The following is a 15,349-nucleotide window of genomic DNA, read 5'->3' on the forward strand; positions in this document are numbered from 1 at the left end:
AAAAATAAAAATCAATTGCTAACAAAGGGGAATTTTGAAACTGAGCTGTAGTTATAAAGTCGGAGCTAAATGCGGAGGCCAGTCTCCGAAGATCATCTCCGCAAACGTGGGGTCGGAAAGTGAATTCCACACCGAAACTCGAATATTAAGATGCCGGAACATAAAACATAGGCCATTAACCCGTTAATTGGCTTCCGTGTCGGGTTTCTTCGATTCCCGACGCAATTTGCGTTTCGCGATATCCACAGGATCCGCAAATCCATCACCTCGTAGCCAACCCAGAGCTTTACGCAGTCCACCACCCTGCACGGCCTCGGGGTTCGCCTCAAGGATCGACCCCATAAGCGCCCAAGACATAACAAACAACAACAGCTCACCGCTTCTTCGGCCCTTCCATAGTCCGCGCTTGACCCCAGTCTTGTACGCCGAATCAACAGCGGCCCGGAAGAACCAGAGGAAAGTGCTGCGGCTATTGCCCAGGAACAAAAAGGGTAGACCGCCCAGTGCTCCACTGAGGAAGAACCGTTTCGTAGGAAGCGTTGTTCGGGGCAAGTTGTTGTTCAGGAGACACACACTACCCCACGCTGAGCCAATTGCAGCAGACAGAACCGCTGTCATGGTGATGATCCGCTTTGAGATAGTGTTCAATGACGAAATAGGCTGAAGCAGGATACTCTTCAGTTTGGGAATCGAAAGCGCCAGAGTCACAGCCGTGAGGAAGCGCGCAAGCGGCGGCACAGAGAGGAGGATGTGATGTAAGAATGCCGTGCTGCAGTTCGGGAGGCTCGGGTGCAAGAGGGCGCATGATAGATTTGAGATCGCTGGGTGTGCTGGTCCAGTGATGGGGGAGATGGAAGCCACCGATGACGGCAAGGTGTTGAGGTCGTCGGGGTGTAGGATTGGAGAAACGAATGCCCTGTGTCATATTAGCGATCGCAATACACTCTGACATACTCAGCTTCAAACATACGGCCAACGAAGATCAGCAATAGAGGCGAGAGAGTTCACGATCTCTTCCTTCTCGGGCCAGGCGATGTTGGCCGGGAGCGACTCCGGTCGGCCTTGGATGTAACTCGGTGAGAGTCTCAAGATCACATTTCCAAACCACTATAGGATCGAATTAGCGACCGTAACTCAATTTTTGAAATCTCCGACCACAAACATTGGGTGTGGTCTCGCGATCAAACACGAAAGCATGGAAAAGCTGCCCAAATGAGATGGGCATCAACAGCCAGCTGCCGAACCACCACGGGCGCTTATCCAGCCAGCCTTCAGAGTCCAGGACATTGAACAAGAATTCCAAACTCCTGGTGCCAGTGTAAATTGCCGCAGTCAGTCGAAGCTGATCCTGCGGACAGATACCTAAGGCGAAACCCGCCAGACTTGCTCCGATCGCTGGGGCAAAGCGCGAGGTCAACGCCCGCGAGACACGCGGGTTGCGTTCTCTGAATGGTTCTGCCTCATCGGTGCGGAGGTTGGCTCGCAGTCGGATGAGGAAGCGGTAGAGGAGGCGATGGATGAGAAGGAGGAGGGAGAGGGAGATGGAGAGACGGAATTTGGGAGACCGGAAGAGGGGGGTTCGGGTCTTTTTCCTGTAGAGCCAGTGTTAGTGCTTATTCCTAAAAGAGGAGTCTCTTGATAGATTAATGATCTTACTGTGGAGCGCCTTGGAACCGAGTAATCAACAGATCCGCCAACTTCAACGCGATTCCAGAGCCGACGAAGACTCGCAGCGATGAGCGAATAGCAGCTTCACTGTGGCGATTCTTCGGGCGAGCAATGACATCGTAGCGAGATGGAGATGGTAGCTTGTTTTGCACGGCAGGGGCGCGTTTGGTCACCGATTCGTGAAGGAATCGGTATTCCTTTGCGCTAAGACACACGCGAAGGACGTCACGTACAGCGCGGGGTGGGAGTTCCAGCGCATCCGCATCTGGGACTGGCTTGTCCGACATGGTGGTTGTTGATATCAAGTTAGAACATAATTGCTATGGAAGTCCGGGGGATGAGAAGGGGGGGGCCTTCAGACGCGGAGAAGCCCGACCTCGGCAAATTCCCCAACACATGGAGAAAGGTGCATGCAACGTACATACATATATTGTAAGGACTGTAAATACATATATATTTGAAATACTTTAGGTGAATTGAGGACCAGCGTAAGGACACTTTTGACCCAAAACATCATCAATATCCATCAGTCGATTATACTTGGCAACTCTCTCCCCCGACAAGGTGCCCCGGATTTTAGATGGCCTGTTCCCAGTCCAACTACCAAATCAGCAATAAAATCATCAGTAGTCTCGCCAGACCGGTGGGATACGAAAACATTCCAACCAAAACTATACGCCAAATTTGCCCTATGAATCATGTTAGCTTGTTTTCAGATAGGAAAGAAGGTGATACTTACGCTTCGATTGCTTCGGAGATGGTGCCGATTTGATTGATTTTGAGCAGCATAGCATTGCACGCTTTCTTATCCTCTGCCTCTTGCACATACTTAGTATTCGTGACCAGCAAATCATCCCCAACCAGCTCGACTGGACATTCTTTGTTAAATTCGGTCCAACTATTCCAATCATTTTCGGCGAATGGATCTTCCAGCAAAACGATGGGATAATTTTGCAACAACGAGTGATACAGCTCTGAGAGTTGCTTTGGGCTGTGCAAGTTCGGTTTGTCTTTGAACCCAATATCGTAGTCTCCATTCCTGAAGAATTCGCTCGATGCAGGATCGATCGCAAATTTGATTTTGCCGCTATAACCAGCACGAGAAGTGGCTTCAACCAAGAGGTCTAGTGCCTCATGAGGCTGGGAAATCGGGGGTGCAAACCCGCCTTCGTCTCCAATGCCGGTAGCTTGAGATGATCAGTATAGTTTACGATATTGTGTGAAGGTATGCTTACCAGACGGTCCAAACTTCTCAACAATGGTCTTCTTCAGGTGATGGTAAACTTCGCTACCCATCTGTACTGCTTCTGTCAAAGAGGAAGCCCCGACAGGAGCGATCATAAACTCTTGAAAAGCCATCTTGTTACCGGAATGCACACCCCCGTTCAAGACATTGAAGAACGGCACTGGCATCAGTAATGGCCTCTTTGCTCCAGACTCACGTCGAAGAAACTCGTACAACGGAATTCCCTAACTATACATCAGCTATCATTTTCGATCGTTCATCTGGATTTTGACTTACTGCATGGGCTGCGCCCGCTCTGGCACATGCCATACTGACGCCCAAAATGGCGTTCGCCCCGAGCTTTGCCTTGTTTTTGGTACCGTCCAGATTCTTGAGGAACGAATCAATGCGTTTCTGGTCTGTATCAACCTTGAGCCCGCTCTTCACTAGCGCAGGACCAATGACCAGTCCGACGTTTGACACAGCTTTCTGGACGCCCCGGCCACCATATGCAGAGGCGTCGCCATCTCGCAGCTCAAGAGCCTCATTTGCACCTGTGGACGCACCAGAGGGAACAATGGCTCGAAAGGTACCTGCATCAGTGTAAGAATTTAACTTGTCTATAGCTGCGAGTTTAATGTACGGCTGCTCCATTACCTCTGTCTGTAGTAAGATCAACTTGAACAGTTGGGTTTCCCCGTGAATCCAAGCGCTGAGCAGCCTGGATTGACCTGATCATTATGGATTCAATGTGATGAAGTGTGGTAACTTGATACCTTGAAAGATTGGAATGGTGATTTTTATCTATCATCCATCATTACGATATCCCCAAGAGCAACCTTGAAATGACGTAGTGTCCGTATAATGTACGGGATTACATACTATCCGTGTGATGTCCACGGGTAATAGGTAGGTGACAGGCGATGATGTCAAGACTCAAGCGGAGGATAGTTGATAACCCACAAGTTAGATCTAGTCCAGATTGGCGGATTGACACTTTCTTTATTGTTCTGACCCCGATATTGTTTCGAGCAATTCAAGTCTATCGCGACGAATAATCGTGAAATATGACAGGGGAAGTATAAGAGTGTTGTAGTTTCCACCTTTCTGGCCCTGCGGACAGTTTATCTCATGTGCTGTCCAAGGTCTGTATGATGGGAAATGTGCGGCACCTTCAAGTTCAATGCAGTATTCCCGAAGAAAAGAAATCAAAAGTCGAAATACTATGGAAGACTTATTCGCATACATCACAAACATTGCGTCTTAGAACAGATCGCGCCCCCTATGCCCTTGGTTTATAAACCTCCAAGCACCTATATTGAGTTCAAGGCTGCAGCAATATATTCGAGACCACAGCGCAATCATAGGTTCTGCAAGAAGTTCTGCCACAACTTCCAAATATCTGTTTCAAGTCCGGAGTAGTCATATGACAGTGTTGCCAAGCTTGTTGATAAAAAATGAAGTCTATGGGCTTCTAAGGTTGTCACCCAGTATCAGCTTTGCAATGTATAAATTTCCGGCATGTACCATCGCTGGCAGTGATATGTTGCCTTCTTGGTTGTTTCGGCAGCCTATGATCAAGTGCGATTTCCTTGACTACAAGGCGTGTACACGATCACATACTCAGGTTAGGGGTACTAGGAACATGTAGATACCATCTGAAGCATCTTGATTTATAATGCGTTTTTGCTTCTCTCTTATAAGGTACCAATTAAACAAAACACCGGACTCTGAATATCAGAGTGGATTTCTGTTTCAGCGCCACAAAATCTTCTAGGATGGGTCTACATGTATCGAGCCTTCCATCGCACAATCTTGAAATTAAGTGATTGGCGTGAAACACAAGCTCGACGGAGCTCCACATAGCTTTCAACGGCGCCTAAGCATATAGTCTGCAGATATGAATTCTGTATCCTGATTGGACAATGACCAGTTCATCCCAGACTGAAACCAATATGTCTCGGGGTCAATTTAGCCGATGATATTCCGAGCATAAATTATTCCGGCATCGTCGTTTCCGTAGGGCTCTAGACTCGGTGGATCTAAAGGTTTCGGAGAATTGCCAGGTTGGGTGTAGCTAACACTAATAGATTAATTCATCGTCTCCCTGGGCCTCCTGAATTAATCCATTGAGTTCTCCGACTACGAACAGGGGTCAGCCTCATGGTAGATGGTGATATTCCCGTTTCAGAAGGAAACTAGCGTAGGAGCTCTACGCAGGATATCGTGCAGACCAAGCCTTTAAGTACCAAAGCCAAGCTCGATGGAATAGCTTGTTCAAACCCATTCATTCATTCACTCTTTTCTCATTTCCTATTGCACTCAAGCTGGGCCAGTCCCGAGCATTCACACTCTCTTTACTTGTCTGTTGATCGGACATTTACTTCAGTATGCGTACATCTTTCATTTCCATGCTGGCCCTCGGCGCCGCCATGGTGTCCGCTGCCCCAGCTCCTTCTCGTGTTTCCGAGATCGTTGAGCGCTCGTCTTCGACCTGCACGTTCAACTCCGCTGCCAGTGCCAGCGCTAGCAAGAAGTCCTGCTCTACCATTGTGCTGGACAACATCGCGGTCCCTGCCGGCAAGACTCTTGACCTTTCCAACTTGAAGGAAGGTACCAAGGTAGATATCTCCGTTATCCGAGCACTAAAAACAAAATACCTAATACTACTGTTTAGGTCATCTTCAAGGGCGAGACCACCTTCGGATACAAGGAGTGGAAGGGCCCCCTCATCCGCTTCTCCGGCTCAAACATCGAAATCAGTGGCGCAGAAGGCCATGTGATCAACGGCGACGGAGCCAGATGGTGGGACACCAAGGGAACCAACGGTGGAAAGACCAAGCCCAAGTTCTTCTACGCTCACTCCCTGGACCACTCGTCCATTACCGGTCTGAACGTCAAGAACACCCCCGTCCAGGCTTTCAGTGTCCAGGCTGATAACCTGGTCCTTGACCACATCACCATCGACAACTCGGATGGTGATAAGAATGGCGGCCACAACACCGATGCGTTCGATGTTGGCGAGAGTACCTATATCACCATCAGCAACGCCAACATCAAGAACCAGGACGACTGTCTGGCTGTCAACTCTGGCGAGGTAAGCAGTCAAACAATCTCTCTACAATGCCAAATCTAACCCAATGTTCTAACAGAATATCGTCTTCACTGGCGGCTACTGCTCCGGTGGCCACGGTATCTCCATCGGATCCGTTGGTGGACGCGACAACAACGTTGTGAAGAATGTAACTATCTCCGACTCCACCGTGACCAACTCTGCCAACGGCGTGCGCGTCAAGACCATCTACAAGGCCACCGGTTCAGTCTCCGATGTGACCTTCTCCAACATCGAGCTGTCCAAGATCACTTCCTACGGTATCGTTATCGAGCAAGATTACGAGAATGGCAGCCCTACCGGCAAGCCCACTACTGGTGTCCCCATTACCGGCCTTACTGTCGAGAAGGTTACCGGCACTGTTTCGAGCAGCGCTACTAACGTCTTCATTCTTTGCGGTAGCGGCAGCTGCTCTGATTGGACCTGGGCTGGCAACTCTATCACTGGTGGTAAAACTAGCAGCAAATGCAAGAACGTGCCTTCTGGGGCTTCTTGCTAGATTGCCAGTGATCAAACGGTGATCACTGCATAGTATGACCCACGCAGGGATTGCGATATCTTTAGGGCAAATTTGACTGGATGACCAAGGGGATGACGAGGTGAAATATGTTGCCAGTCATATTGCTTTTTTAGACGTCATTGTATAGTGTACTTATATAGCCATCTATAGATGGATTCAATTGAACATTTTTGGAGCTATCTAATGCTAACTAAAGACGAGACTGTAGTACGCACCTAAAATTGGCACAATTGACCGATAAACTCAATTTCTATACAGCTAGGAAACTTTTCTTCGCGATTAGAAATCAACGCCAAGTTCAACATCTGGAGGGTACCCATTTCAATGACGCAACTCACTTCGTCTCCCCAACTGACAATCACACATAAATACCAAGCATCTTCTCTCTTTCTCTTTTCTTCACATACAGAGTCATACAGTCATATCCAAAATGCGCGTCCTTCTACTCGGCGGTCACGGCAAAGTCGCCCTCCACCTTACTCCGCTCCTCCTCAACAGAGGCTGGAATGTAACCAGCGTCGTTCGCAACCCCGCGCATGAAACCGAGATTCTGGCTCTAGGCCAAGGGCACAAGGGCACTGTCAAAGTGCTAGTCTCTAGTCTAGAGGATGTAAAGAGTCCCTCAGATGCTCAAGTAATCATCGACACAGCTACACCGGACTACGTCGTCTGGTCTGCTGGTATGATATCCCTTCCCCTCACCCCGCATCTTGTCCGTCGCAACCTTCACGACACAATACACAATTGATACACATTCGACACATCATTGATACACAATCAATTATTCCCTAATGTGCAACACACTTAACCCATAAACTAACACTGGAATATAGGCGCCGGTGGTGTGGGCGGCCCAGCACGCACAATCGCTATCGACCAAGAAGCCGCGAAGCACTTCATGACAGCCTCCTTCGCCACACCGGGAATTAGCAAGTTCCTCATGGTCTCCTACCTCGGTAGTCGGCGTAATCAGCCGAGCTGGATGCCAGATGACCAATGGGCGGGGTTAGTGAAGACCAACTTGGAAGTCCTGCCGACCTACGCGAAAGCCAAGATAGAAGCCGACGAGTACATGACAGCATTGGCTGAACAGCGAAAGCGCGCGTCTGGATCGCTGCCGCCTTTCCAGGCTATTAACCTGCGGCCTGGCATTCTGACCAACCAGCCTGCGACGCGGAAGGTCGCCCTGGGGACCACGCCTAACGGCCGGGGAAGTGTCACTCGGGAGGATGTGGCAATTGTCGCAGATCTTCTACTTTCTAGGGCTGATACGGAGGGGTGGATTGATCTTGTTAATGGGGAGGAAGACGTTGAGGAGGCTGTTGATAGGGTTGCGAGGGAGAAGATTGATGCTGTTGCTGGGGAGGATGTTGAGGGAATGGTTAAGAGGTTCTTTCCGTAAGAAATTATACAGCTCGGGCTTGAATATCTAGATTTTCAAGTCACGAAAGGGCTTGGGATTAGATATGGATACACTACTTTTCGGGTGTTAGATCTTTCAAACATCAAAACGAACATGATGAACATGAACAAATCTAAGGTTTATATTGTATGCCTATTTAAAGAGAACTCATTCACAGCTTGGCTTTGGGTGCCTCGGCTGCCCCCTTGAACTTCGACTTCAGAATCCGACGCAGGATCTTCCCACTGGGATTCTTGGGGATCTCATCCACAAACTGCACACCGCCGCGCAGACGCTTGTGGCTGGCAACCTTGCTATCCAGCCATTTGGTAATGTTCGCTGCTTCGTCCTTCTCGCTTATTCCAGAAGACTTGCTCTTCGCGCTGCGAACGACACAAGCCATAGGAACCTCGGAACCGTGTGTCTCACTCTCAATACCAATGACAGCAACGTCATCAATGGCATCGTTGTCAACCAGATATCCTTCCAGCTCAGCAGGGGGCACCTGGAAACCCTTATACTTAATGAGTTCCTTGACACGATCGGTAATGTAGAAATTGCCCTTGGCGTCTTGGTAACCAACGTCACCAGTCTGGAACCACCCGTCCTCAGACAAGCAGCCCTTGGTAGCTTCTGGGTTCTTGTGATAGCCCAAGAAAACGTTAGGTCCACTGAGGTAAAGTTCACCAACCTCGCCTACGGCAACCTCCTGGGGCGCGGATCCATCCTCAGGCATAGTCATATACTTAGCTTCCATATTAGGCATCAAACGGCCAACAGAGCCCATAGCCTCGCGCCAATCCTCCCATCGCTGAGAGTGCGTGGTTGGGCTGGTCTCACTGAGTCCGTAGCCTTGCTTGATACCAACCTTGATGCGGGAGTAGACTGCCTCCACCAGCTCTTGTGTGAGCGGTGCGGCGCCGGAGTTCATCATGCGAAGACTCGAAAGGTCATATTTGTCGACCACCGGGTGCTTTCCTAGCAACAGTACCACAGGGGGAACGATATAACTGAACGTGCAGCGGTAGTTCTGTACGTGTGCGCACCACTTCTCAATGTCGAATTTCGACATGACAATCAAGTGGTAACCCTTGTATAAAGCCTGGGTAATCAAGCAGGTCAGTCCTAATGACTTGTAGTTAGCATCTTGTTCATCCAAGTATTCACGCAATTAGAAAACCATACCGTAAATATGATAGAAGGGCAAGAATGCCAGGACGCGATCACCCTTTCCATCATGACCGCCATTCCAACTCAACATTCCACCCTCGCCAATGAACTGCTGTCTGATATTGGCAACGATATTCCGATGTGACAGCATGACACCCTTAGGCACACCGGTAGTTCCAGACGAATAGACCAAAAACGCCACATCCTTTACAGGATTGATCTTCTGCTTGCGGTATCGAGTAGCACCAGAGATATTGCGCACAGAAGTGAAATGCTTGACCCGTGCATCGGGATCCCGTTGGTCCCCAATCAAAATAATGCGGTCCTCAGACATGCCGACTTTCTTCGCAGCTTCCTTCGCAGCCGACAGCAGCTGAGCTTGCGTTACGAGTCCCTTAGCACCAGAGTTCTTGAGCTGAAAGGCCAGCTCGTCAACCGTGTAACCTGGGTTCGCCGGCGAGAGAATTCCGCCGGCCCAAAGCGTGCCCCACATCACCACGGGTGTGTCGATGCTGTTTGGGGTGAAGAGTGCCAGTACATCGCCCTTGCGCCAGTCATGGATGGCTTTCAAGCCTTTTCCAAATTCCAGTGAGGCATCGCGGAGCGATTTGTATGTGTAATGGCGTTGAGTGTCGGCATCTTGATAGAGAACTGGTGGGGCTAGGTCAGTATGAAGGGCAAAAAAAAAGAATTGCCGTGTTTAACGGCAAAGCATTGGGATGCTCATTGGACACACACTCTTATCATCTGGATAAGCTCTGTCCTTGCGCTCAAATAGAAAGGTCCAGAGGTCCACTTCTGGGATGTCGACCAGGGGGTAATTGGATGAGACGGGCATTGTGGGGAAATCAAAGTAAGCCGAGATGTAATAGCTAAGAGACTGTCAGATGAAAGAAAACAGACGCAAGCCGACTACTTAAAGAGGTGCTTCTCCGCACTCTCGGCTCGCGGCTTGCCTCGGCCCTATGCATTAGCCTCCGGCCGAAGGCCCCATTAAAAACTGCTTTGGTGAAGTTTGTACTTTGTGAAATTGGACTGAACGCTGTAATGCCACATACTGTGCACTGCATAGTCCAAATCATCTGCTCCGTTGAGATTCACGCGTACTTGTGATTGTTGACATTGTCAAGATCGGCACTCGGAGATCTCGGGGTTTAACGTCGCAGATATATATATTATTACACATAACGGACCTTGCCGAGTGCCGAATGGCAATGTTCTAAGCAATAGCAGGAAATATGTTGTATATAGTAAATTAAATCAAACATAACGTTGACGAACTATAAAATCTAATGCAAGATTTGTAGGGAGCGATGTGAACCAACCATATAAACATAAAGTGCGGAATCTTGGAGATAGTATCAAAGTCGGGTAATCCTATAGAGTGACACGGAGTGAGTCTAAAGCAATGATAATAATACGTGGAATATTCAGGTGCAACGCATCTAGCAATTTGAAGTGGCCTTTGCATTTAGGAAGAGACCTATCAGAGATATATGATATATACCAACGGATATAGCACAGTGGTATGTTCTCCATGGCCAGCAATGCAGAAATCGAATACACACGGAACTCAATTCTACTGTAAATGTGCTACCAAGTCTTGTGAGTTCACATTCAATATAATATTTGCATGTAGTGAGCCTTGACCCTGCCGCTAAATTCAATGACGCTTCCCCAGAATCAAGGTAGCGGAGTCCAACTTGTGGAGTAGTTCACAGTAATGTGGCAGTGTCAATGAGGATGACCTAGACCCAGAGGCATGAGGGCTAGTCTGATTCTCTCATTCAGTTTACTGGCCTACGATGTGGCTGAAAATGAAATTTTTGATGTCGTTAGATTTAGACTCCTTCCCTGATGACATAGAGCGACACGAGGGAAGGAGTATCTTTTTATTTTACCTCGCCAGACTCGACGAGGGACTAAATCCAAATCCCAAGATGATTTCATGCCGACAAGATCTTAAATTGAGTTGGAAACAGCTGACCCGCACTGGAAATACATGCTGAAAAAAAAACCCAGTTGAGAATTTTGCTGAATTCCATTTTTGCTTTCCCAGCACCATTTCCTCCACACACCACTCCGAGGGGAATCGTTTGAAATCGTTTACTTGAGGGGAATGAAACGGGAAGAGTGGGTGGCACCGATACCGGGACGACCGTGCTTGACGGGCTTGCTGGGAGGTTGTTAGTGCTCTGATTTGAATCATGGGAAATGAACATATGAAGCACATACTAAGAGATAGAGAACTCAGCCAGGTAGTGGCCAACCATCTCGGGCTTGATCTCAACCTGGTTGAACTCCTTACCGGAGTAGATACCGACGACGGAGCCGATCATCTCGGGGACGACGATCATGTCACGGAGGTGGGTCTTGACGAGATCGGGCTTCTCGTTGGGCTTGGCCTCCTGCTTGGCCTTGCGGAGCTTCTTGATGAGACCCATGGGCTTGCGCTTCAGGCCGCGGTTGAAACGTCTGCGGGCACGGGCGTGAACGACATCACGGAGCTGCTCGGAAGAAAGGTCGAGGAGCCTGTAGAAGGATTCAGTTAGACCAATATCCTTGCAAACTTTTAATCCTTGGTGTCCATATGCAATGCAGTGCCTCCCAAAGGCTAGAACCAGGATGTCACAGGCAGTTTATCCGATGTGTTTTGGAATGTCAGATGACCATCTTCGATTCCATTTCACGAGGCACTGGCTGCGAATGGAAGCCCAAGGGTTCGATGATTGGTGATGGTAACGTACTGGTCGAGGTCAATACCGCGGTAAGAGAACTTGCGGAACTGTCTTCTCTTCTTGATCTCTGTTCGGCGAAGGTTCAGTCAGCGTCTGCGATCTTGTTGTAGTGCTTGTCTCCCTGCATCCCAGGTCGATGTTGTTCCCCGCCAACGTGTATATCTCCAACCCTTATCGTATTGTCGATCGTAATGCGCGCTTTCTCCTCTCATGCGGTTCTTCTATCCATGGGCGATGGGTGGGAATGGGGATGATTTTTCATAACGTACCGGCAGCCTCCTCGGCGTTCTAAATAAAAACTCCATGTTAGTGTATCGCACGGGCTTAAGGGCAAAAAAAAAAAACTCACGTATTCGGTGTCAGCCATTTTTGCAGATATTCCTGTAAACCGCCTTTCGACCGTGTCTCGAAAAGCGAAGGAGGATGGGTTGTCGGAAATTGTCGTGTCGCTGAGCGGTCGGGCTACTAGCACACAGGCTCTACGAGGTGGGCAGCACTCGTTAAGCGACGGGTAGGTTCCAAGCCCTAGACACTATACCCCTTCGGGCTACGGGTAATCTATTTTGAACCTTTCGTTTTTGCTTTGTAATCAAAACTTTTGTAATATTGAGTTACTCAACTTTGTTCTGCCGTTGCATACAAAAGCTTGTACCCATCACTGTAATTTATCTGTATTATGATTACCCATCAACCCCCAGGGCTGACATGCATGTTTCAAGTATCGTGATCGGAGGTTATTAATGGCCCTTATCTGAGTACATTGAACGAACATGACGTGGATGGCTAGGCCTCTAGTTCAATAGACGTTCAGACAAGAGTACAGCCTATTGCTCTAAACGATGAGCGGGTCCCGGCGATCTTTGGAAACTACGTATTGAGAATGAGAAAATATTGTAGTGAAGGGCAGACGAATTGTTATTGGCTATAGGAGCTTATTCCAGCTCACATGAAAAGGCGCAACTGTATCAAAACAGTCTTGACCGAACACACTTGAGAAGCCAACCGGCGCAAATCTTGCCCGGGCTGACGAACCAACCAAACATCTGTTCCCCAGAACCATGATTTTTAGGCCTTTGATTAAAGCGCTTAATCGAAGAGACCGAAGCCCATATCCTCATCGGACTCCTCCTCCTTCTCCTCGACCTTCTCCTCAGCGGGAGCGGCGGCACCACCGGCAGCGGCAGCGGCAGGGGCAGCAGCGCCAGCGGCACCACCGGAGGGAACGGAAGCGAGCTTGGTAGAGCCCTCAGCGATCAGCTAGATTAAAAGTCAGCACGCGGTTCGGATCTGATTCATGCACATCCGAGTATCACTAACCTCCTGGAGGTCCTTGCCCTGGAGCTCGGAGATGACCTTCTCGAGACGGTCACCCTCAGCGTCGATGCCGACGGAGGAGAGGACAGCCTTGATATCGGCGGAGGAGGGGGCCTCGTTGCCGGCAAGGGCGAGGAGGAGGTAGGCAGCGAGATACTTCATTTTGAAAGGACTGGACAAAAAATCTTCATTAGTATCGTGAATTCAAGATCGGATGCGATCGCACTGTTCAGGCCGCAAAATCGGCTGATAGACACGAAAACGAGATGTACATACCGTTTGTGATTATTATCTGAACAAGAGAAACAATCGATTTAACCGCGAATTGGGCGGAGACTGCAACGTCGAGTTCTGGTGGAAGAGGTTGGTTGACGAAGGATTAACCGAACGCTCAAAATCTTGGAAAAAAAGGTGGTGCGAGTGGGTGTGGCTAGTGTCGGCGGGACTTCTAAGCGAGTGGGTGTGGCGCAGTATTTGCTACCACGTGACCCTTTCATATCCGGCCTTGATAATTGCATGCTGGCCTAGAAACAAACCCCTCTGCCTTTTCTACTCGTCTACGCAGTATATAGCTCTCACTTAGAAAGCTCTTGGGCCAAGTCAGGCGTGTCCTTTTCTTGCGTCAGTTCTGTTATATTGGAATAACAGAAAATCCGGAGCGAGCCAAGCCAGAGATCTATTCTCATGGTATCGGGCTCGGAGTCATGAAGTTACTTAGTCGTACCAAATATCGACGGTGAGCGACTTCTTCTCTGTACTACTCTTCGACTTCACGTCCTTCAGGATTTTCTTACTACAAGTTCACAATGAGTGTATGATTACCTATCTTTTCGTTCCAGGTCATTTCTGACTGACGTATAATAGTTCCTCGATTCTGTCCTCTCGTCTCTCCAGACGGGTAAACCCGCCCAACTGCCACCGTCTCAGGCGCCTGCCTCGCCTGCGCCTTCCGTGCCTAAGAAAGAGGAGCGAAAACCGATCGCCGTGCGACAGGCGCCTTCCACCAGCGGTAATGTCAATGGAGGTACTAAGCGCAAAGCTGAGGATCAGCTGTCTCGGCCACCAAAACCTGAAAGCAAGGCGACGAATAGCCCCGCCCCAATGAAGTCTTCGGTTCCCACGAGACCAGCGGTATCATCTACAGCGACCAGAGTTGTGCCAAAGCCAGCCTCGACCAATATCTCCAGACAAACCCTGTCCAAGCCCACCTCCAAACCTAGTTTGTCTGCGGCCCCCAAAGTGGCCCCCTCACAGAAGGCACCCCTTGCCAAACCCACCCAGGTAGCTGCTGCCACACAGTCGAAGCCGCCACCAAAGGGATCATTTGCGGAGATCATGGCGCAGGCAAAGGCCAAGCAAGAGAAGGCGCCCGTGGGAGTGGGCCTACTACGACACAGAGCCGGCCCCAAAGAAAGACTCACCAAGGTGGAGCGGAAGCGTCGCATGATGGAACTTCAGGCCAAAGAAAAAGAAGCGCGTTTGGGAAGCAAGGCTGGATCGGGTGTTTCTACCAAGGATAGATCTGCTGTCCGACAGCGCGATTCCCAGGAGCCCACATACAGGGGCACGGCTAAACCGACGCAGAATCCCGAGCCGCCTACATACCGTGGAACTGCGGGCTTGCCGTCAAGCCGTAGCGGAAACGACCGTCGACATCAGTCTCGCAATTCCAGACAGAACGAATATCTCGGAACTGACGAGGAAGACGAGGGTGATTTCGGTGGCTATGACGATTATTATTCGGATGCATCGTCCGACATGGAGGCCGGAATAGACGATGTGGACCGCGAAGAAGCGGCTGCATTGGAATATGCCAAACGGGAGGATGAGAAAGAGCTGCGAGCAGAAATGGCGGCTAAGAAAGAGAAGTTGGAGCGCCAGCGAAAATTGGCCGCTCTTGCTTCTAGGACCAAGCGTTGAAGTTTTGGATGTTCTTATACCTTTAAAAAAAAAAACTTTCGGGTTTTTTTATTTCCTAGTACTTTCCATGATCTCTTTTGTTTTGGTTACTACATATTAACTCCGCATTATGAGCGTTCGGGGTGTCCATAGAAGGGGGGGAGGGGGGTGCCTTCGTTTTTATTTAAAGCACCGTCAATACTGAGCGCTATTTAAATACCAACTTACTTTTTTTTTTGACTATCTTTCCTGTATATTTGTAGTTCAATGCGTGCTTGAATGACATTGACTACCCGTCGAC

At 49.3% G+C, this 15,349-nt stretch overlaps 8 protein-coding genes across 8 annotated transcripts; 3 read left to right on the forward strand and 5 right to left on the reverse strand.

Annotated features, from left to right (window-relative positions):
• Positions 1–183: 183 nt before the first annotated feature.
• N7500_004202 (uncharacterized protein) lies at positions 184–1,955 on the reverse strand (the record flags this gene model as incomplete). Its single annotated transcript, XM_056675348.1, has 4 exons — positions 184–916; positions 971–1,107; positions 1,163–1,592; positions 1,657–1,955. 4 exons carry the CDS (start codon positions 1,953–1,955, stop codon positions 184–186), a joined length of 1,599 nt encoding a protein of 532 aa, XP_056535873.1.
• A 448-nt stretch (positions 1,956–2,403) lies between these two features.
• N7500_004203 (enolase) lies at positions 2,404–3,547 on the reverse strand (the record flags this gene model as incomplete). The annotated part of the gene is made up of 3 exons (XM_056675349.1): positions 2,404–2,855; positions 2,904–3,138; positions 3,191–3,547. 3 exons carry the CDS (start codon positions 3,545–3,547, stop codon positions 2,404–2,406), a joined length of 1,044 nt encoding a protein of 347 aa, XP_056535874.1.
• Positions 3,548–5,283: 1,736 nt separating this feature from the next.
• On the forward strand, positions 5,284–6,504 carry N7500_004204 (glycoside hydrolase family 28 protein; the record flags this gene model as incomplete). Its single annotated transcript, XM_056675350.1, has 3 exons — positions 5,284–5,514; positions 5,571–5,990; positions 6,046–6,504. The coding sequence occupies 3 exons, from the start codon at positions 5,284–5,286 to the stop codon at positions 6,502–6,504; spliced, it is 1,110 nt and encodes a 369-aa protein (XP_056535875.1).
• A 451-nt stretch (positions 6,505–6,955) lies between these two features.
• N7500_004205 (uncharacterized protein) lies at positions 6,956–7,927 on the forward strand (the record flags this gene model as incomplete). Its single annotated transcript, XM_056675351.1, has 2 exons — positions 6,956–7,205; positions 7,359–7,927. The coding sequence occupies 2 exons, from the start codon at positions 6,956–6,958 to the stop codon at positions 7,925–7,927; spliced, it is 819 nt and encodes a 272-aa protein (XP_056535876.1).
• A 172-nt stretch (positions 7,928–8,099) lies between these two features.
• N7500_004206 (acyl--CoA ligase) lies at positions 8,100–9,935 on the reverse strand (the record flags this gene model as incomplete). Its single annotated transcript, XM_056675352.1, has 3 exons — positions 8,100–9,052; positions 9,113–9,748; positions 9,836–9,935. The coding sequence occupies 3 exons, from the start codon at positions 9,933–9,935 to the stop codon at positions 8,100–8,102; spliced, it is 1,689 nt and encodes a 562-aa protein (XP_056535877.1).
• Positions 9,936–11,013: 1,078 nt separating this feature from the next.
• On the reverse strand, positions 11,014–12,367 carry N7500_004207 (40S ribosomal uS19 domain-containing protein; the record flags this gene model as incomplete). The annotated part of the gene is made up of 4 exons (XM_056675353.1): positions 11,014–11,273; positions 11,333–11,629; positions 11,845–11,900; positions 12,185–12,367. Coding segments are annotated over 4 exons (606 nt in total), but the record flags the coding sequence as incomplete, so codon positions are not given.
• Positions 12,368–12,921: 554 nt separating this feature from the next.
• On the reverse strand, positions 12,922–13,311 carry aspf8 (ribosomal protein P2; the record flags this gene model as incomplete). Its single annotated transcript, XM_056675354.1, has 2 exons — positions 12,922–13,092; positions 13,153–13,311. 2 exons carry the CDS (start codon positions 13,309–13,311, stop codon positions 12,922–12,924), a joined length of 330 nt encoding a protein of 109 aa, XP_056535879.1.
• A 644-nt stretch (positions 13,312–13,955) lies between these two features.
• N7500_004209 (uncharacterized protein) lies at positions 13,956–15,069 on the forward strand (the record flags this gene model as incomplete). Its single annotated transcript, XM_056675355.1, has 2 exons — positions 13,956–13,961; positions 14,014–15,069. 2 exons carry the CDS (start codon positions 13,956–13,958, stop codon positions 15,067–15,069), a joined length of 1,062 nt encoding a protein of 353 aa, XP_056535880.1.
• Positions 15,070–15,349: the final 280 nt, after the last annotated feature.

This window comes from Penicillium coprophilum (genome assembly GCF_028826855.1).
Source record: "Penicillium coprophilum strain IBT 35676 chromosome Unknown utg000002l_segment0_segment1, whole genome shotgun sequence".
Taxonomy (NCBI): Eukaryota; Fungi; Ascomycota; class Eurotiomycetes; order Eurotiales; family Aspergillaceae; genus Penicillium; species Penicillium coprophilum.